Source organism: Carassius gibelio, chromosome A6 (genome assembly GCF_023724105.1).
Source record: "Carassius gibelio isolate Cgi1373 ecotype wild population from Czech Republic chromosome A6, carGib1.2-hapl.c, whole genome shotgun sequence".
Taxonomy (NCBI): Eukaryota; Metazoa; Chordata; class Actinopteri; order Cypriniformes; family Cyprinidae; genus Carassius; species Carassius gibelio.
In genome coordinates this window covers 4,689,462-4,710,825 of record NC_068376.1, presented here as the reverse complement: position 1 = coordinate 4,710,825, position 21,364 = coordinate 4,689,462, and the positions used below count along the sequence as shown (strand labels likewise).

Genomic DNA, 21,364 nt, shown 5'->3' with positions numbered 1-21,364 from the left:
CTCACAGTTCCAGACATCTTGTCCAACTCACTCATGGCCTCATGAATCGCAGCTTCTAGATGATGATTCAGTTTTCCCGCCCTGAGAGAGAGAGGCACGAGATGCATTAATAGTATACCTTTAAAAACAATTCAAAGTCTCATAAAAATGGTTGCAGGAATCTAATTTTTCATGGTATCTTCTTCAGATTTGAAGTAGAAACTCATGAGACATGTGACATTCAACCCATTACTTTTTTTAAATTGCACCTCCATTCTCCCCAATCAGCTCGCTCTAACCAACTGCGTAGACACCCACCATTTAAAAAAAAAAAGTGGGAGAGTGGGATCATGGCATCTACAGGTTCAGATCAACAGTTAGGCAAATTAGAACTTAAGAAAAACGTTATGTACCGTAAGCTTCGGAACGACAGACAATGATCCAAAAAGGTAATTTGCAAGAGCTGCGTCACAATGCAAGAATTAATGTTCAAGAGCTCCCTTATCGGTTCTGATTTTGGTACTGGAGAATAAAAGATACATTCTTAGTACATGAATGTTATCTTACACATTTTATCTCTCCATTTATAATGCATGTTCGCTATTCCCAATTCAGAAGACCGCACACAGCCTTCGTCTCTGAATGCTTGTCATACTCGCTCCTATCTTACCCACACGGAGCGAATCCTGTACCACCGTTCACACTCGCCACATTCACACAGCCGGTTTCGTAAAGCTCTGTTATATTCTCGTGCGGCCTTGCACCGCAAAGCTTCTCAAGCGCATCTGGCAGTATGGATGAGGTTTGACACACGCGCCAACCTGCGTCAACTCGTGCCTGGCTCCGCGTTTAAAACTAATGTAAATTCAGTCTAGCTGCTTGCTAATATCACTTGAATGAAATGAAACATTCAGCACATTTTCCACTTGTTCTTAAAATCTCGAATACAATGTAACATACACTCATCTAAAGAATTATTAGGAACACCATACTAATACTGTGTTTGACCCCCTTTCGTCTTCAGAACTGCCTTAATTCTACGTGGCATTGATTCAACAAGGTGCTGAAAGCATTCTTTAGAAATGTTGGCCCATATTGATAGGATCGCATCTTGCACTTGATGGAGATTTGTGGGATGCACATCCAGGGCACGAAGCTCCTGTTCCACCACATCCCAAAGATGCTCTATTGGGTTGAGATCTGGTGACTGTGGAGGGCATTTTATTTCAGTGAACTCATTGTCATGTTCAAGAAACCAATTTAAAATGATTCAAGCTTTGTGACATGGTGCATTATCCTGCTTGAAGTAGCCATCAGAGGATGGGTACACGGTGATCATAAAGCGATGGACATGGTCAGAAACAATGCTCAGGTAGGCCGTGGCATTTAAACGATGCCCAAATGGCACTAAGGGACCTAAAGTGTGCGAAGAAAACATCCCCCACACCATTACACCACCACCACCACCACCAGCCTGCACAGTGGTAACAAGTCATGATGGGTCCATGTTCTCATTCTGTTTACGCCAAATTCTGACTCTACCATCTGAATGTCTCAACAGAAATCGAGTCTCATCAGACCTGGAAACATTTTTCAAATCTTCAACTGTCCAATTTTGGTGAGCTCGTGCAAATTGTAGCCTCTTTTTCCTATTTGTAGTGGAGATGAGTGGTACCTGGTGGGGTCTTCTGCTGTTGTAGCCCATCCGCCTCAAGGTTGTGCGTGTTGTGGCTTCACAAATGCTTTGCTGCATACCTCAGTTGTAACGAGTGGTTATTTCAAAGTTGCTCTTCTATCAGCTTGAATCAGTCGGCCCATTCTCCTCTGACCTCTAGCATCAACAAGGCATTTTCACCCACAGGACTGCCACATACTGGATGTTTTTCCCTTTTCACACCATTCTTTGTAAATCCTAGAAATGGTTGTATGTGAAAATCCCAGTAACTGAGCAGATTGTGAAATACTCAACCATGCCACACTCAAAATTGCTTAAATGACCTTTCTTTCCCATTCTGACATTCAGTTTGGAGTTCAGGAGATTGTCTTGACCAGGACCACACCCATAAATGCATTGAGGAAACTGCCATGTGATTGGTTGATTATATAATTGCCTTAATGAGAAATTGAACAGGTGTTCCTAATAATCATTTAGGTGAGTGTATGTAATACTTTAATAATAGACTAAAGAAATAGTCCTTATTTTTAAAAAAAATTATAATCAAATAATTCAGTAATTAAGTTAATTCTGTAAAAGAAGTTACATATTTATAATCTTGCCGGCTGAAAAAAAAAATTAACATGGAAACTGAACATTATTGACAATACTGAGCTGAAGCTTGACTTTGCAAATTTAAATTAAAATCACAAATCAAATCGCAATATGTCAAAAAAAAAAAAATCTGAATTAGATATTTTCCCCAAATCGCACAGGCCTAATGCAAGCCCGTCTGACAACAGATTCATTCTTGAACTCCCTTACTTCATATTGAGACACTTTGGTAGCACTCACTATGAGGTTTGGGCATTTTAGGCCTCCTTAAGACACTGGGTACAGAAGAAGTTGTTACATTGTGGATCCCACATGGCACAAATTCTCACCAAACTACCTCCAGAGTTGCGGTCATCCTTCAGAAGACACATGAGTTATCAACTAGGTATAGTGTACACAGTTCTTGACTTTGCTAAATTGCTAAGGTTTATTTACACCGTCTGCCATTACTACATTTACCTGAACCAGCGTATGTCCTTCCAGGCTCTTTCTAAAGACCAAGTGACTGACTGGATAAAGATGAACAATAGATGTTGGAAGTGTGGATGTTCCCATTGAAGTATAAAGTGCACTTTAAAGAAGCTGTTTGTGCACTTGCAAAACCTCCATCAGGAAGGCACCTGCCTTGTCTGCTCTACCAGCACTCCACTGTATATGGATTGGCCTGAAGTGTCCAGTCAAGACCTTCTCAAGGTCATTACAGTGATCATGTAACACAACGGTAAGAGCTTAGATACATATGCCATTCTAGATTACAGTTCTGAGTGCACAATCATTCTGTAATCTGCAGCTCAAAGACTAGGTCTCCCAGGACAGTCACAAAGCTCCATGGTACAGCAGTTTCTTTCAAGATCTCAACCTTATAAAAGCTATCTTATTGAGAGAGATTTTACAGCGTAACCCTTGAGCCTGGCAGAACATTTATATCCTGTTGCTGCCCTTCAAAAGAAATTCAGCCACTTGGGAGGTTTACCACTTCTTCCCATTCATAAAGCCAGCCCATTGCTGTGGATCAGAGAAGACCATCCTAACATAATAACCCCCAGAGAACCAGTCCACCAGGGACCCTGCAGCCACACGTGGGTTGGACTCTACAAGGTCAAGTATGAGTCCCTGAAGATAAACTGAAACTAGAGGTCAAGTTCAACTTGCCTTGATCATGTCCAGGTCTAAAGTAGATCTTAAATGGTGACATATCATCCCTCGATGGCAGTTATGTGCAGCCCTGAATGGAGCTCAGCTAGCCAAACTTCTTGAGACTGAGCTTTCTCTGGCAATCAGCAGAGTAGTCCTGTGAACAGATTCCACGACAGTACTCTCCTGGATAAAATCTGAATCATACAGATTCAAAGTATTTGTTAGTTGACGGACTAACAGCACTGGCAGGACACAAATTACAAAGCTGTATCTGAGGCAGGAATAAGATTACATTGAAGAAGGGACTCAAGATCCACTAGGGCAGGAAAAGTGCCCGAAAAAGCTTACCAAGGGACCCCGCAAGGCACCCTAACATGTCTGATGAAGGGCTTGGACCTGAAACGTTACACGTGGTGAGCAATCATTAAAATTGCTAAGGAGCATTTTCTGGTGTGCGGACTCATTGTTTACCTTTGCAACTACTTGTTTGCCCAGCACCCAGTTTTAAGGTTTAGGATGTGCGTGCTGTACCTTTAAGTTCTAGGATACTCACCACAGCCCACAGGGTATCAGCACCCCAGACAAGGCTTTGTCAGACACAGCTCCACCAATGGACATGTGCCTAGATCCCATACAGTCACAGCAAGCATTAGAGAAGAAAATGGATGGACGAAAGCCTCAAATTCTTGTGGGGAAGTGGGGAACCATTGACACAGACCTCGTCCATCTCCTAGAAGGTCTAAAAGGGAGTGTCAAAAGAAAATTGGAGAAGATAGGAGAGATCATCTACAGCTACGGCACAGAGAGATTTGGAGTGAAACGCAAGGACTACAGTACTCCGAAGCAACCTTCAGCCCATCTTAAGTCCAGGAGACAGCAAAAGATTGAGCGACTTGTGAAAGAGAGAAGATGCCTAAGAAGACAGTGGAAGAAGGCAACAGAAGCGGAAAGGGAAGGAATATAGGTGTTACAGGGTGATAGCAAGCAGCGCCTTGCAACACTGCGAAAAGCTGAATGCTTGAGAAAACAACATAAGAAAACTTTGGCTGAACATAAGAAAAAGCAAACAGCAACTGCCTTCTATAGAGATCCCTACAAGTTCACCAAAGACCTCTTTGCCAAGGAGAAAACTGGGACTCTCAAAGTGCCTGTAAGGGAACTGGAGGAGCACCTGAGAAAGACCTACTCCGACAATCAGAGGAAGGTGCCAGCCACCATCCCCGATGACATGCCATGAAGATAGGCATAATGGCAGGCTGCACGTTCTCCCCACTGGCCTTCACCATGGCAATGGAGTTAATAATTTGGGCATCTCGATGGGTGGTTGGAGGGAAACGCCTGAAGAGCGGGCTGCGGCTTCCTCCAATCAGGGCGTATATGGATGACATGACGACCATAACAATGACTAACGCATGCACCAAATGCCTGCTGTACATCTCCAAGAAAACATCAGATGTGCACGAATGAAGATCAAACCCAGCAAATCCCGCAGTATCTCCATTGTGAAGGGTCAGATCATAAATGAGATTTACCACATCAATGACGAGCTGATACCAACTATCCTGGAGAAGCCAATCAAAAGCCTTGGTTGGTGGTACAACACAGATCTCAAAGACACTGAACAGGTGGAACAACTGAAGCAGGATACTACCCAGATGCCTCAGCAGTATAGGCCTGTATGGCAAGGAAGCCCTTTCTCTGCCAATCTCAAGCCTGGTGGAGGAGTACAAATGCTCTAAAGCAAGGCTCGAAATGACCCTCACAGAATCCCGGGATCCCTTTGTCAGAAGGGCTGCTCCCGCATTAGCCACAGGAAGGAAGTGGAGGCCAGGGGTAGCAGGGGCACTAGCAAAATCTGCTCTGAGACACTGGGACATAGTGGGCCAAGTCCAACAAGGCAGAGGGGGCCTAGGGTTGGGAGCAACAACACCCACATGGCAGAAAGCCATTCCAGCTGAACGGCAGCACCTGGTGGTTGATGAGGTGCGTCATCAGGAGGAAGCGGACAGGTGTTGGTTGTGCCACCAACCAACCTACCTCTCTGGTTTGGAGAGGATCCAACCTGCCTCGAGTGTCCTGCCCCAGCAACCCTGAAACACATCCTGGTGGGCTGCAAAACCAGCCTTATGAAAGGCAGATACACCTGGCGCCACAACCAAGTGATGAAGTGCCTGGATGCTACCCTAGAGAGTAAGAGGGTAACTGTTAACGCCTTGCACCTGGAAGCTCACACTACTTTTCAGCAACCAACAACCTTCATCAGGGAAGGGGAGAAACGGTTGACCAATCGTTCGCTGCCAGACGAACACAGCCCGGGACTGGGAAATGCGGGTAGACTTAAGTCAGAGTCTCACCTTCCCATCCGAAATTGCAGCGACCAACCCGAAAGAAGCAGTCACTTACTTTGGCTGAAGATCCCCCCAATCCAACCTTTGGTCTGTATTAAATTTATCTATATGTTAAAATGAAAATAAAAAAGGCAAATTTATATAATATTTCGTTTCATTGTAATGGCTGAATATACACATATCCCTGAATAAGTACAGTTCTGCAGCTGTTTATGAAAAAATGAAATTATGTTTAAATGAAAAGAAAGGAGGCAGTGGTATTTGATATCCTATTTCGTTTTATTGTAAATATACAGAGGTAAATTGCAGTAGCCATGGTCAGCTAACTGAAGTTATCAAGTATGCTGCTTTTTGCAGAATTACCGGATTTGCGTCGTCGCGGACATCACACTCCCGAGTAGAATGAGCAAAGTTTGAACTACCGATGGTGCACGTCCAAAATCAGCGTACTTTGTATTGATAAACGCGCACAGACCTACGTCACCAGTCTATTTGCCTAATCTTCCCAGTACTTTAGACCGCGGTGGAAATGCAGAAAGCAACAGGTCTGGGGAGAAAAAAAGTTCCTGGTACAAATGTTCCTGGTAATTTCGGTGGAAATGCGCATTACATAATAAGACTGATTGACTGCAATGGTTTGAGCTAAAAATCTCAGTTTGTGTTCTACTGAAGAAACAAAGTCACCTCAATCTTAAATATCCTGGGGTTAAACAAATTAACATCACAATTTAATTTTTGGGTGAATTATACCTTTAATAACTACGGATGTAACAATATTGACGATATCGCGGTGGTAAACGTGTCTCGATATCGTCGTCGTTGGGTTACAATATTAAAAGGACAGGTGTCGGTCAAAAAGCAAGAGGAATAAACACAGTCCCGTGGAACAAATCATTGTTAACGACATAGACAATGATCCTTTGCGCTGTGTCATCACAACAACTGTTGTTAACCCAATAGGATTGCACGCTGTCCACACAAGCTCACAGCAAGCCAGCATAAATGACAGCTATACTTGTAAGGATGAAAACAACAAAACCGGAGTTGAGATTGTGCCAGCCCCTGCAGCTTTTAAATCAGATGTCTGGAAACATTTTGGTTTCGCCGTGTCAAAAAATGCAAAAGGAGAGAAGGTGGTGGACGGATAATGGACTATGTGCAAGCACTGGCACAGTAAACTGCGATACAACACAGGAAACACAAGCAACATGCGAAGTCATCTGACGACCCATCATCCCGAAAAGTTTGCAGATTCTCTCACAAAGAAAGTCCTGTCCGGTCAAAAAACCCTGAAGGAGGCATTTTCAACAACTATACCACACAACAGCGCAAGGGCTCAAGAAATCACGAGGTACATCGTGGAATACATAGCGTGTGATTTACGTCCCTTTTCTGCAGTAGATTGCAAAGGATTTAAAAGGTTAGTGGCCAAGCTTGAGCCGAAGTATCAAATGCCGTCGCGGGCTCATTTTAGTCAAACTGTGTTCCCTGCTCTTTACCGTGAGACAAAAGAACGTGTCATGTTGAACAGTCTGAGTGCATTGCTATTACCACTGATGGGTGGACTTCCAGAGCGACTCACAGTTACATCACTATTACCGCACATGTTTTGACGAGTGAATGGGAAATGCAGAGTTACGTTTTACAAACTAGACAGCTTAGTGAATCACACACTGGCGTAAACATAGCCGAAGTCCTTAAATCTGCAGTCAAAGAGTGGGGGCTGGACAAGATTGGAACAAGGAACGCTGTTGTTACAGACAACGCAAGCAACATGGGAGTAGCAGTAAATGAAGCCGAACTGTCCCCTCACATACGGTGCTTTGAGCACACACTAAACCTGGCCTCCCAAGCAGGTTTAAAAGGTCAACGCAGTGAGCCGCCTCCTAGGTAGAGTCAGACGTGTAGCACGTTTTTTTCACCGCAGTTCTACAGCCGTGCTGACCACCAAACAAAAACTACTCAATCTCCCTGTACATAAACACATTATTGATGTAGTGACAAGATGGAATAGCTCTCTGGACATGGTGGAGCGCTACCTTGAACAGCAACAAGCTGTTGCTGCAGCCCTACTGAGTGATGAACTGAGACACAAGTCACGTGAAATTGACACTTTGGACACATCTGACATTGCAAATGCAGAGGATCTTGTGAAGATTCTTTTACCAATAAAAAAGGCCTCAAATGTTCTCTGTGATGAGTTGCAACCAACAATATCTCCTTTCACCACTAAAACAAATGATTCAAGACAGCATGGCCACAGATAATCACGACTCAAATGGCATTGCTCAGATGAAGGTAGCCATTCTGAAGGATCTTACTGACAGATACCAAGGAGAGGATGAAAAGTTCATGCAGGAGAGCAGTGCTTTGGATCCACGCTTTCGGACCTTGCAACATCTAGGCAGTGGAGAGAGAGAGGATGTCTTTGAAAGAATAAAGTTCAAAGCATCACAGATGCAACAACAGGTAAAAAATTTTAACGCTGTGCCATAGAGAAAATGGAGAGAACTACAATAAAATGTAACAAAATGCTTATATGATGTCTTTTTATCATTTATGAACCAGGACCAAGATGTGCTGCCCAGGAGCCCACATCGAGCAGATCTGGACGACAGCAACGCGAGCTTTGTGCCTCCTCTTAAGAAGCATGCTCTTGAGGACCTCCTTGGCTCTTCGTTTAGCAGTATTCAAGTCACAGGTGGAATACAGGAAGAAATTGACTCTTACTGCAAAGAAGCATTAGTTTCTCTGTCTGCTTGCCCTCTTAAGTGGTGGAGAGACAATGCAGGGCGGTATCCTATTCTGTCTTCATTAGCAAAGACCTACCTGTGTATACCCACTACCTCGGTGCCCAGTGAAAGAGTATTTTCAACAGCAGGGGATATTGTAAATGCCCAGAGGTCTCTTCTTCTCCCTTGCAATGTAGATATTTTGATCTTTCTGATGAAAAACGTGAACATAAGCTAAATGATAGGTCAGTGTTTTTTTTAAAGGCTTTTGACTGACTATTTTATTTAAGTTTAAGTTATGTTCCTAAATACCAGTTTTAAAAGGCTGCTTTTATTTGCCTTGCACATTTAAACTGACTTAACTTGATCTTTGTTTGCACTTAAAAGGAATTCCCTATTGTTTACAATTGTTCTAGTTGCTTCTTAACTTGAACATTGCCCAGAAGAATCAGTTATGCAACCAAATATTACTATACAGAATATTGATGTTCCTGACTACAACTAGCACTTTAAATGCACTATGTGATCAGCGTTTTATGTTGTCATGGATCCATAAATACAACAATAAATTGCCTGTTGACTGGCAAAAGCAGAATAAATGTCAGTATTACAAACAAACTGTGAGCTTTTCCACAATATCGCAATAAATATCGTACCGTGAGGTCAATATCGAAATTGTATCGTACTGTGAGATTTTGATATTGTTAGATCCCAAGAACGCAGTAAAATATAATGACCTTTCACTTAATTCTACTTGAGCTTCATTGTTCACCTAGAGGCTCTACATAGTATGATATAATTTCGGTACAGGTTAAAGGGATACTCCAAAATTTTGTCCATCACTTATGCCCATATAATTCCAAACTTGAAAGATTTTGTCAGAATAGTCCATATACCTTTAGTAGTTTAACTGTAGTGCCATTTTGGAGAATATCTGCTGAACGCAAGCAGCTTACGCTCTCCTGTGTCAGCCGCGGTTAAACCACTGATGGCAGATGGACTATTCTGACGATATATTTTCTACTTATCTGAACCTTGACAGTGTATTTTACTCTATTGGACCGTCACAAGCCTCCTGATTTTCATTCAAAAAAGTTGTGTTCCAAAGACAAACAAAGCTTTTACAAGTTTAGAATGACATGGGGGTAGGTGATTAATGACAAAATTTTCATTTTGGGTTAGAGTATCCCTTTAAATACTTGAAGATTACTTCTTACTGATTACGATGAGTTATTGTTATTACGGCCTAATCATTCTATTTTAATGGATCAAAGTATTTTAAAGAGACAAATAGTATTGTAGCAATGAAGAAAAAAAGAGAAAAAAGGTGCTAAATGCAACAAATATCAAAATAAGTAAATATCAATATAAAATAATATTAGATTTTCCTTTCAATATTTGATCAATTTATCATTATTCCTGACATAACATTTTTTCAAAATCATACATTAGAGAACTTTGAGTTAAATTAATTTCCCTGCTCAAATAACCTTGTCACTGAAACATGCATTTTCTATAAGGCTGGTTTGAAACTATATGTATTGTGAAAAGCACTTAAATGTGAACTTAAAACTGTTATCCTGTCACTTGAAATTGGGCGGAAGGTCACTTTGAGGTATAAATGAACAAATACAGAGTACTGATACTATTATCCAGTTTTCTGTGTTTGCTGATGGTAGAATCAAAAAGTCTGGGAGCATCTTAAAGATGAGCTTGTGTGAGTCTAGCGGGACACAGAAGCTTGAACAGGATGGTTGTGTGATGGTCTTATCGTGGAAACATCAACTTACTACTTTACTTTAGGGATGGTCTCAATAAAAAATGTTGAGCTTCGAAGCTTCGGTAGTAATCAACACTGAATATTCCAGCTTCGGAGGGAGCGGCTGAGAATATTCTTCTCTCTAATAAAAGGCAGGAATCTCTGTTTGTCTGTCTCTGTTAGCATTTTTATTATGTCGAGAACCGTCCATGCAATCGACTTCACGCGTGGCGGGTGTGTTGACGTGGACCCAGAGGAGTGCAGTGTCACATTTTGATGCAATATGGACAAGCGACACGTTCAGAATTATTTTAACACCAAAAATAAACTATAGGCATACTACTTGCAGAACTCAATGTGCTGTTGTGGTAGACCAGTTTCATTTCACATATTTGGCACACTGCCTTTGTCTTGTGCTGAGAATTCCAGGCTGAGAATGATTTGTATTCGTGCCGCAACGTACCAGGCTCACAGGAAATACAACTGTAACCGTACCTGACATTCCTTACAACTGTGTGGCCCTATGGTAAAAAGGGCTATATTCAAGCATGAATGAAGACCGTTATTTGTATCTCAAGACTGAAAATCTAATGCCAACCCACCGACCATTGAATATTCTGACCCAGCCCTACTTTACTTTCCCTCAAACAGCATGTACAAACTCAGACACACAATGAAACATTCTCACTTGTAGATGTTTTTTTTTTCTAGAGTGTTGCACCTTTTTTCAGTTGAGATTAATTTTATATCTTAACACCAGGTAACACCTCCTGTTCAGCTTGTTTGAGCATCCCCTTTTAACCTTATGTTCACTTGTAGATGTTTCTTTACACTTTTAGGCTTTTAGGATCCCTGTGTTACAGAGAAACTTACTTCCTGTTTTTTTTGCTGGTTCTGTCCAGCACCTGAAGGTCTTGTGTTAGTGTTTTCAGCTTCTCTGGTTCCACCTAAAGAGAGTTCAAACAGCAGATCTGTTACCACAACAGCAGAACCCAGGAAACCTATTATCTGATCTATATACTACTGCAGTTGAACATTTTAAATAGGACTTGAATATTTGATCTAAAAGCCCTCTTAATCTAGACAAACAGAGACAAAACCACTGAGACAAATCTCACTGAAATGTTTGGGCTGCTGCACTAACCACTGCTCTACGGCAAAAATGACGTATGAAGTTTCTGTAACATTTTCACGTTGTATAATAATTTACTTTTGGGTAAGGCACCTTCAATGGCATTTAGACAGGACAAGGCAGCGTCTCTTACCTTGGCCTGTTCTGACAGCTGCATGTTGGCATTGCGCCCATGCTCTTCTCCCATCAGTTTGTTCGGCCAGGGCGGGAAGCCTTTGATCGGCCAGACCAGCTCGCCCACATTGAAGGCCCTGGGCCTGTAGTGTAGCAGCTCGGCCGAAGGAGAGTCGGGGTGCCGCAGCTCCTCCTCGCTGCTGAGACTCTTGGTGTCCGAGGGGCTGGGCACACAGTGTCCGTTAAAGTGCCCGTTGAAGTGAGTGTAGTCTTTGAGCAGTGGCCCTTCCAAGCTGGTGGAGGAGCCGGGTGACTGGTCGTCTCCGGTCAGTGGCTCTCCGTATCCTCCGCGATGCAGCGCTCCATTGAGAGGAGCACAGCGCTCCATCGGCTCCAGTCGATCTCTCACACGGTGGTTAAACCGCAGGCTAGCGCTGTCATCTGTCCGAGCGTCGGAGGGCTCGCGGGTCTCCTGCAGACACTCCATGACTCCGGTCTTCCTCTCTCTTCTGCTGCTGCATGGACTGCTGTGCACCTGGGTGGAGCACTCCAGAAACTCCTCACCTCTCCAGTGAGCGTGGTTGGGCTCGTCCCACTGCGGGCGGGGTGTGGTGGCGCTAGGTGAGCGGAAATACTCGTGTGTGTCTGCACCATCAGGCGTGTTCTTGCCATGCTCTGAGCTTCTGCGCGTGTGGTTGGGCAGCTGCATTCGGCCACGCTGAGGCTGCGACGGCAGCTCCGTCCCCTCCGAGCCACGCGGCGCGTGTATGACCGCATTAACGGCGTGAGGTAGGCTGAGCGGCTGGCCGATGGAGGCGGTGAAGGCACTCATGGCACTGAGCGCGGGGACGGGGCTCGCCTGCGTACTGCCGCTCACGCCGGTGGTGATGGTCACATGCATGCCTTTACCGGCAGCGTCCACCACCGCTCTGTAGATTGCATCAACAGACTCCACTGAACTGTGGCCTCCAGACGCTCCCGCCATAGAAACGTTCCCCTGACCCTGCAGCTTCTGTGGAGCCTCTCGGTACAGGCCTGCGTCTCCAGAATGAGAACTCATAGCAGGCTGGCCACCGTCAGACATGCAGCCCTGAACACACAGCAAAAACCACACAAACAAAGTATGTCACTTACAGCAGGCTAGCTACAGTCAAAGAAAGGACTTTTATTGGACTGAGTGAGTCACCTGATAATCCTGGTATAGGCAAGGCAAGCTGTTGGAGTTGGGAACATTACTGTCTGTAAAAGGAGCCGTTGCGAAGGAATGCCCCTGACCCGGATAAGCGGAGACCCCCTGCAGTGCCGGGCGCAGCTGCTGCTGATGGTGGTACATGTGCCCCGCGGCCGGCATCATGCTGCCCATCTGAGGAGTGTTAGCCATGCTGCAGCTCAGAGACGCCGCCTCGCCTGATAGCAACACAGAAGCGTCACCAGTCACATCTCCAAATGTGGAAAAGAATGCAAGCAGGATGTTTAAAAAGTACAAACACAAGATGTAAAACAATATTATACGTTTAGCATAAGACTAGTCTGATTTGATTACTAATCTTGTAACTTTAAATGTCAAAATTACAATTGCAGATATTTCATTACATAATTACTTGAAGTCTCTTAAAATGTGTGAAATACTTCAATATCCCTCGAGATTCACTGTCCTTCAGGTGAGCTCCAACCCTGATCAAGATAATCACCAGGAAGGCACAGGTGAGAGATCAGGCTGGACTCCAGAGCGGGAACAAGTAGCTTTAGTTTATAAAAGCCAGGATGTTTATTGTGAGCGTGTGTAGTTTGCGGAGCTACAGATCAGTGTGTAACATCCTCCGCTGGATGATAAACAGTGTGTGGTGGCACAATGACTGCTAACACATGATGTGCGTTCAGTGTGTAATCGAGCTTAAACCTCACACTGAATTCACACACATCCACTGAAGTGAAACACATGTGCGCCAGCAGCCGTGTCGTGTTGTATATTGAATGCTGTGTGTCACAGAACAACGGCCGCCACTGCGTGTGTGTGTGTGTGTGTGTGATCTACTGCTGCCAGCGGCTGCCATGGAGACAGCAGTGAGATGACTGGTAGTGCTTTCCGAGGTATGATTCTCACACACACACACACACACACACACACAGATGACTGAACAGGTCAGGAAAGATGGGTGTGCACAGGGTATAAGACAGGTTTTTAACCATGTGAGTGCAAGTCCTCTGGTCAAGAACATGGAAACCGGCCCGAAGCAGAACATGTTCAATAGGACACAACCTCTTTTTTCCTTTTTTAACCTCCTTTTCTTACAGTCTAACATATTACTGAATTTGGATTTTAAGTGTGATTATGACAAGTATTACTATTATGACACATTATGGTGAGCTGACAGCAGGCAATCTTTTCTCCAATGTAATTAACTTTGATAGATTGACTTAATGACCGAGGTTTGAACACTGGCTTCAAGTGACTCTCATTAACCACTTTCCACCGAAATCACCGGGAACAACTGAACCAGAAACACAACCCCACAAACAGTATTGCCTCTTTTATTTTCATTTTAGTATATTAACAAGAATTATTGTAAAGTACTACCTAAATAAATTTAATTAGAGCTCTCACTTGAGCCTGGTTCAGATCCGTGTTCCTGCGGTGGAAACACAACGAGTACCAGCCCAAAGAACCTAGTTTCTGGGTAATGTTCAGAGGTGGCTATAATGATCAAAAGATGCTGCACACATCAGCAGAACCCGCTTACAGGAACAGGTGATGATACGACTCGTCACTTCAGATCAGATCAGAAAATCCCTCTTATTGTTTAAGCAAATTAAAAGAAATCATGGAAAAGGCAGTTTTTTCCCAGAGGATTAAACCATTTTTACCCCTGATTAAGCGCATTATAAGAACTGACTTGATGGCGTTACGAATCTAGCTGCTAATTGAACTGCCCCCCCATAATGCAGAGTTCACTCCTAAACTCTTCAGATCGCCGTTGTTTTCACACGCCGTGACTCTCTGGGGAAGCATTCAGTTGCTGCGGTGTTCACGATGTACGATGGACAGCACGACTTCACAAGAAGAAGAATCGCTGACCGCTCTGTCTGCTCCACAGACAACACGTGATGAGGAAATAACGCGAGAGGGAGATGCAGGGAACAGGGATTAGTGTTCTTATGCTGATGTTGTGGCTGGTCAAGCAAATGATTATGCTTGTTTCTATATGATTCAATTCTTCATATATCTATTAAAATCCTTATATTCTGGTCTATAACTCCTCCCAACTTCTCTCTGCCCTGTATCTTGGTCTCTCATTGGCTCTAGGTCATCGCCGATGTACAAATCATTATGCAACATATCAATAGGATTTCGATACAATAAAGATTCATATTTTTGATTGTCTTGTGTTTCACATTTCAGGTAACTGGGATTAATCTCAGACTGGTTTAGTTTGCCAGGTCTTCTTAGGTCAATGGAAACCCTACTTAAAGAGGTTGTTCCACATTATTAAGCAATTCACAGTTCTCATGAAATATGGTGAGGAAGAAAGATCTTGAAGATGAAAAGTATGAAACAATGCAATGTCTTGCAAAAGGCATCAACACACAATATTTAGCAAAAATCACATAGAGATTATTGAACCGTTAAAAGAGTGACTTAGAGCACATAAGATCTTGGTCAGATGAAGATTTATTAAGGAAAGTTTCTATCAAACAGCTGCTGAGGAACAGACAGGTGTTTAAAGCTCCTGGAGTCTCAAGATCTTCTCCATGCTCTCCGTGTTTCAGTCGCTGCTAAGAGAAACCTGCACAGTGACCGTAGAAACACATGAAGACTTGTTTTTAAATAGGGTTATTCACTTAAGAAAGGCTTCAGGATAAATGGATTTCTGATTGAATGAATGGCCGTCCTATTCCAGCGAGACTGCAACATCAGCGAGGAGGCGCTGGGTGATGATTTGGGTTGGAGTATTGGGTAGTGAGAGTCATTTTAGGGTGTCAAAATGACTTCTGCAAGATATGTGGAGTTCATAACTGACCATTTTCTGCTGTGGATTTTCATGCAGGATAACACACTATCCCATGAAAGATCTTTCTTCCTCACCATATTTCATGAGAACTGTGACTTGCTTGATAATGTGGAACAACCTCTTTAAGTAGGGTTTCCATTGACCTAAGAAGACCTGGCAAACTATTGACCAAACCAGTCTGAGATTGATCCCAGTTACCTGAAATGGATGTGAAAAACAACACAAACAAAAATATGAATCTTTATTGTACTGAAATCCTATTGATGTTGCATAATGATTTAGAACACGGTGTAGTTTTTAGTAGAAATCATTGCACACAGCGTCTCTGTGAATCTCCAACAGCTCCAGATATTTAGCATACCAAATATTTTGTGGGCGTTGGCGACGTGTTGGTGATTTCCTCAGATTGAGTCTTTGATAATGACGCACCGGTTTTCCCCGATTTCGGCCATTGTCTATGAAAATCCGACAATCCAAATTTGGTTGCAAAACCTGTCAGTGAGTGGAAAATTGGGCTAAAATTGTGCAGTGTGAACTAGGCATACGCTTAATAAAACCTAAAATCATGCAAGCTGGGGAATCACCTTACAAGTAATTATTTTCTGTATAATCATATTTATATTTGAAATAAGGGTGCCATGATGCCAACATTAGAGTGGTAGTGAAATTCTCAATACCAATTTGGTTTAACGATCATCAACACAGACTCAAGCACTGGATATTCTCCTCACCTCGATCGGTCAGGGGCTGTGAGCAGCCAGCATCAGTGCCACTGGGCAGCATACAGCTGACGTTCGGCTGGACTCGCTGCTGAAAGTGACCGCTGGCGTGTCCCAGCACATGGTTTCTGACAGGTACCGGTCCACTTTGGTTCACGGGTCCACAGTTTCCCATCGCTGTGGCCTGCATCTGGTTCATCATGCCCGGATACTGGCCCTGGGCTGCGTGTGCCGCTGACTCGGCTCCGGGGACGAGCATGACCTCCGTCTGACCGTGCAGCCGCTGCTGGACCTGTGCGCCGGACACACCTGGGTTTCTGCCTCGGCTCATGTGGGAGCTGTGGTTGCTCAGAGACTGGAGTAACTGGGCCATTGACGTGTTGGAGGACAGTCGCGAGGTTTTTCTCATATGCTCTGCGGAAGGACAGGGCGTCCTCATGCTGGACATGTTGAAGAAGCTGTTCTCGTGGTTGGCAGCGTTTGGAGGAAGCTTGCGCTTGCGGAGAGGGTCACGCTGCTGCGCCATGAGCTTGTCTCGAAGCGCCGCCCGTCCGCTCTGGCCCTCGCCGCTGGGCATGATCATGGAAGGGTTGGGTGGTAACATGGTATTTAGAGTACTGTGGCCTTCGACAGCCCTGCTAGCATCAGACGCCGCCGCGCTCGCCACACCTCCCACACAAGCACCGCCGCCTCCCCCGAGCTTGTTTTGATTTGCTAGCTGTGCTTTGGCGGCCGCAGAGAGGAGACTGCTGGCAGGGAAAGAGGCAGCATTGTGTTGGTTAAGGATCTGGTTCAGTGGCATTCCCAAAAGGCCCGGGTGCTCTTTCTGCGGGGCGGGTGGATACATGGGGTTGTGCTGACCGCTCATCCCGGCCAGCAGCTGGCTGGGTATTTCTTTGTACTGGTGAAGACTGTCCGGCTTGCCAGATGGGCTGGAAGGTAAAGCGGGTCGGGGCGAGCTCATGGAGGACCTGGGCGAGCGCGGCGGGATCTTCATACTGCTGCAGGGGGGAACGGCGAAGCTGCCCTGCTCCGAGGAGGTGGAGGAGGAACGGGAGCGCTGCGGAGATGCCTCCATGCGGCCCAAGGCCGGCCCAGACATGTGCACGGGCGAGGTGACGGGCGACGGGGAGATGGAGGCGGTGTGTGGAGTCCTCTGCATGTGACCCACCGGCCCCGGCTTCACTGTGGGCAGAGGCAGATTGCTCGGGAGCGGGACGATGGCGGGGGGGATGTTTACATTCATCATTGGTACCTGAGAGTGGGCATTAGGGTGGAAAGTGGAGGGGTTGGGTTTACTGGGGATTGGATCCAGGATGCCAAGAGGGTCCTTCTCGGAGCACAGCGGTTTGTTCTGCAGGGCACAGGGAGGGGGCAGCGGGGGGCCGGGAGCAGACGGGGCCTTGTGATGAAACACAGTCCTGCTCGAGTCCATGCTGGCCGGGTAGTTGCACAGGGGCTTCTTCATGATCGGGCTCTTGTTGGAGACTGGGGGGGACAGAGGCATGTTAATCCTTCCAGCCATGACACAGGACGACTGGGAGGCGGGAGAGCCGTGGATCATGGCTCCAGGAGAAGACAGAGGGATGCGGCTGCTGCTGTGCATGGCCCCAGGACTGCCGGTCCCCTGGAAGCCGCAGGGGGTGTTGCGCACAAACCCTTCAGGACTGCCGAGAGCATCTGTTCGTGGGGACAGAGATCCGTCCCCGAAGGCTTGCGAGGGAGGGCTCAGCAGGGCCACATGCCCGCTACGGTCACCGCTGGCCAGTCTCTGCCGGGAATACACAGGGAAAACCTCCTGCTTCTGCATGCCACACGGATCCGGAGAGAAGCGCCGCTGCCCCGCCGCCATCATCGCCTTGAACGGGTTCTTACATTCTGGCTGACCCTCGTGGGTTTTATTCCTTATTGCTCGCGGCTGTGCGGCAGGGGTCACGGAGGTCACGGAGGTCACACCTACAGGAAGAGAGAGTCGCTGTCAGTGATTTCAGGAGCAGAAACTGATGCGATTGCTCAGGGTTTCCTCGCGAGGGCATACGAGCCGCTAGGGGGTTTGAGTCATATTCTGGATTCAGTTTTTTTTTTTTCAGTTTTAATTTTTCTGTACTCCTTTTTAATCGTTAAATAAAAATTGTATTAATCTAGAAGCATTTCTAATTTATTAAAATCATGAAAAATACAATTTCAAATCAATTTATTAAAAGTTTAACAAACATGTTTTATTGTTATCCAATTCTGTCTTTAGGCATACGTAATTTATTCAAACTTATTCTTAAAATAGCCTTATGAAATGTTTTGTGTTGTGTATTTAAAATAATATATAACGTTGATTTAATTTATCTTTACATTACTGAAAATTACGCAAACTTAATTTCTTGGCAAACAAAGGGGATTTACAATTAAGATTAAAACATGGAGGAAATGTTGTGTGATTATACCCTTAAAAAAGTAATGCTTCATTCTAGTAGTGGTAGTATGTGCAATCTACTGAACAACAGTAATATATTTTTGGTACAAATGTACAGTTCTGTGTATGTGATATGATGCTAGTTTTACTCAAATCAAACGGTCTAAAGCTCATGAAGTGAGTCTCAGAGCAGTTCTGGAGATGTTGTTCACGTGTTAATGTCCTCATTTAGTGAGAAGACAGACGCTGAGATCACTGCGAGCGTCACACGCTTCATATGTGTGTAGTAAGTGAAACCGTTCCGTTGCCATTCACACACACAGGATTCCTATTTAAATCAACTTTTGTGGTTTAATATTTACAGATACTAGTCCATAGAAATCATAGGGCCCTAGTAATGTTATTTGCCATAAAAGGTGATATTGTGAAATTCATTATATTTATCAAAATGCTAACATTAGTTAATTTACAACAAAGAACCCCCTGCTGCAATGCACAGTCGAATAAATCAATTATTGAGAAAATATATATATATATATGCATAAAAATATAAAAGATTAATCACTCTTCCAAAAATGTTCATATTAATGTGCTAAAAGCTCACTGGTGCCTCCGCCGGGGCTGGTGAGCGTCAGAGACGGAGGAGACAGCTCCATGCTCTTGTGTAGCGTGGCCACCGCGATCAGCTTCCTCTTGTGGATGCAGAGCTTGGTCACATCCTCATCGGCCTTCACATCCTCCGCAGTCCTCTGCTTCACCACCGCACCACGGTCAAAACTGAACACCTGAGACAAAAGACATCACACCAAGACTTCAGTTAGTTTTATTTATATGATGTGACATTTAGGCAGCGGTGGATAATGTGATTTGGGGGCCCTAAGCAAATTTCAGGTATGGGGCCCCAACACAATAACTAATGTTTAACCAAGAGCAGTCCCTCTATAATCTCTACAAGCTGTGATTCACTTCAGTTCATCGCGATCTCACGACGCTGTGATAATCAGTGAAGCTGTCTGCACTGCACAGCCAACCTCTTATATACATCGTATCTACACGTTATTATTATGATAGGATTCGCAAGCTCGCAGGACTCAACACCAATACACACTGAAGCATTGGCCAGATATGTTTGGCCAGTATCCTATTGGTTGAGTCCGCCCCTGCATTTACAGTGAGTAGATCTCAAAGTCAATGATACCACACTGAAGTTACGCTCCCATCCAAACAGCCCCTAACCCTATACAATAAAATGGTAAATGGTAAATGGACTGCATTTATATAGCGCTTTCAACAGACCACATGGCCATCCAAAGCGCTTTACAATTTGCCTCACATTCACCCATCCACTCACTCATTCACACACCGACGGCGGTGTCTGCCATACAAGGCGCCATCCAGCTCGTCGGGAGCAGCTGGGGTTAGGTGTCTTGCTCAAGGACACCTCGACACTTGGTCAGGTGGAGCCGGGGATCGAACCACCAACCTTCCGGTTTGTAGACAACCTACATGAACCACTGAGCCACTGCCTTATGTTCATTTAATAAACATAAATGAGTAATATGCTGACAGAGGCTCATTTAACCTATAAATAGACCAACGCACCAATAAAAACGAGTCTTTTTTAACAAATAAAATTAAGATAAATTCTTAATTAAGATGGGTATTTGGCAATAACGAAATTAAGATAAAGTCTCCGCCAGATTTGCTTCACACTAGCAGATGATATTTAATAAAAGAATAATGCCAACATTAGCGTATATACCCTGTCCACATTATGCATTTAAGACTCAATGAATATTTAGTTATCATTTGAAAAACCTTTCCTCACAGAGATTGGGCTAGGTCTACATGTTTTTCTGGAGGAATATGATTGAATCCACTGTAGATGTCTTTAGCGTGTTCCTGCGCTCACTGATGATGTCATTATTCACTCATTATTCTCATTATAAACACGGTCAAAACTTTTCCACACCTCAGACTTTGCTTTAGTTGCATAATCGCCAGAGGCAAGCCTCCGTTACACCTACTCAGCATACATTCGCATCTTTCTCGCGCTAACGAAACACATCACATGATCGGAGCGCAAGCCCGAACCCGACCCGAGCCCGCCTAACATGATATAAATTAAGCCCGAACCCGACCAAAGCCATCAGGTCCCATCGGGTTCGGGCAAAGATCTTCAGCTCTACCTCATGTTGTGTTCGAGAAGCTGCAAAACACACAGGCGCAAGTGGAAGGTGCAAAATACAAGTGACATTCGTTTTTATGTAAATAATGGGCGATATATGTATATAGATAGATTATTGCGGCAGGTCTGTGTCTGTGATATGGACAGGCTGAAGTCTGAGCACTGACCTTGTGGAGGATGAGTGGACACTCCAGACCACATTTACAGGTTCCATCGGTCAGCAGATACGACTTCACCTGCTCCAGGCAGGACAGCACTGATCCACTCGGACTACAAACACACACAATCACAATTACAGTAAAGACAGAAATCTACAAACATAATGTTAGACCCTTCCTACAAATAAATGCTGTGTATGGAGAACTAGGTGAAATGATAAGCTGCACACCGGGACACTTCTGAGGAGCGAGCTGGATTTGGGCTGGTGATTATCAGGATCAGAACCAACACACTGAACATCTGATGCTGATCTGGGATCTTCCTATTTTTTGCAGCGATGCACATGCAGAACTGTCCTCAAAACGTGTCTCAGCGTTTGTGTCAACCTCATAAATGATGCAGCAAACAGCT

General features: G+C 44.5%; 1 protein-coding gene across 1 annotated transcript in view; it reads right to left on the bottom strand.

The window, feature by feature from the left end:
* The window catches only part of LOC128015329 (methyl-CpG-binding domain protein 5), a 28,135-nt gene that overhangs the window by 3,031 nt on the left and 3,740 nt on the right, over positions 1 to 21,364 (bottom strand). Inside the window, exons 3-9 of the mRNA XM_052599067.1 lie at positions 20,962 to 21,064; positions 19,211 to 19,391; positions 16,212 to 18,155; positions 12,657 to 12,877; positions 11,490 to 12,560; positions 11,098 to 11,171; positions 6 to 81 (exon numbers count right to left, since the gene is read on the bottom strand). Of these exons, the coding sequence (XP_052455027.1) occupies positions 6 to 81; positions 11,098 to 11,171; positions 11,490 to 12,560; positions 12,657 to 12,877; positions 16,212 to 18,155; positions 19,211 to 19,391; positions 20,962 to 21,064 (3,670 nt within the window). The remainder of the gene's footprint in view (positions 1 to 5; positions 82 to 11,097; positions 11,172 to 11,489; positions 12,561 to 12,656; positions 12,878 to 16,211; positions 18,156 to 19,210; positions 19,392 to 20,961; positions 21,065 to 21,364) is intronic.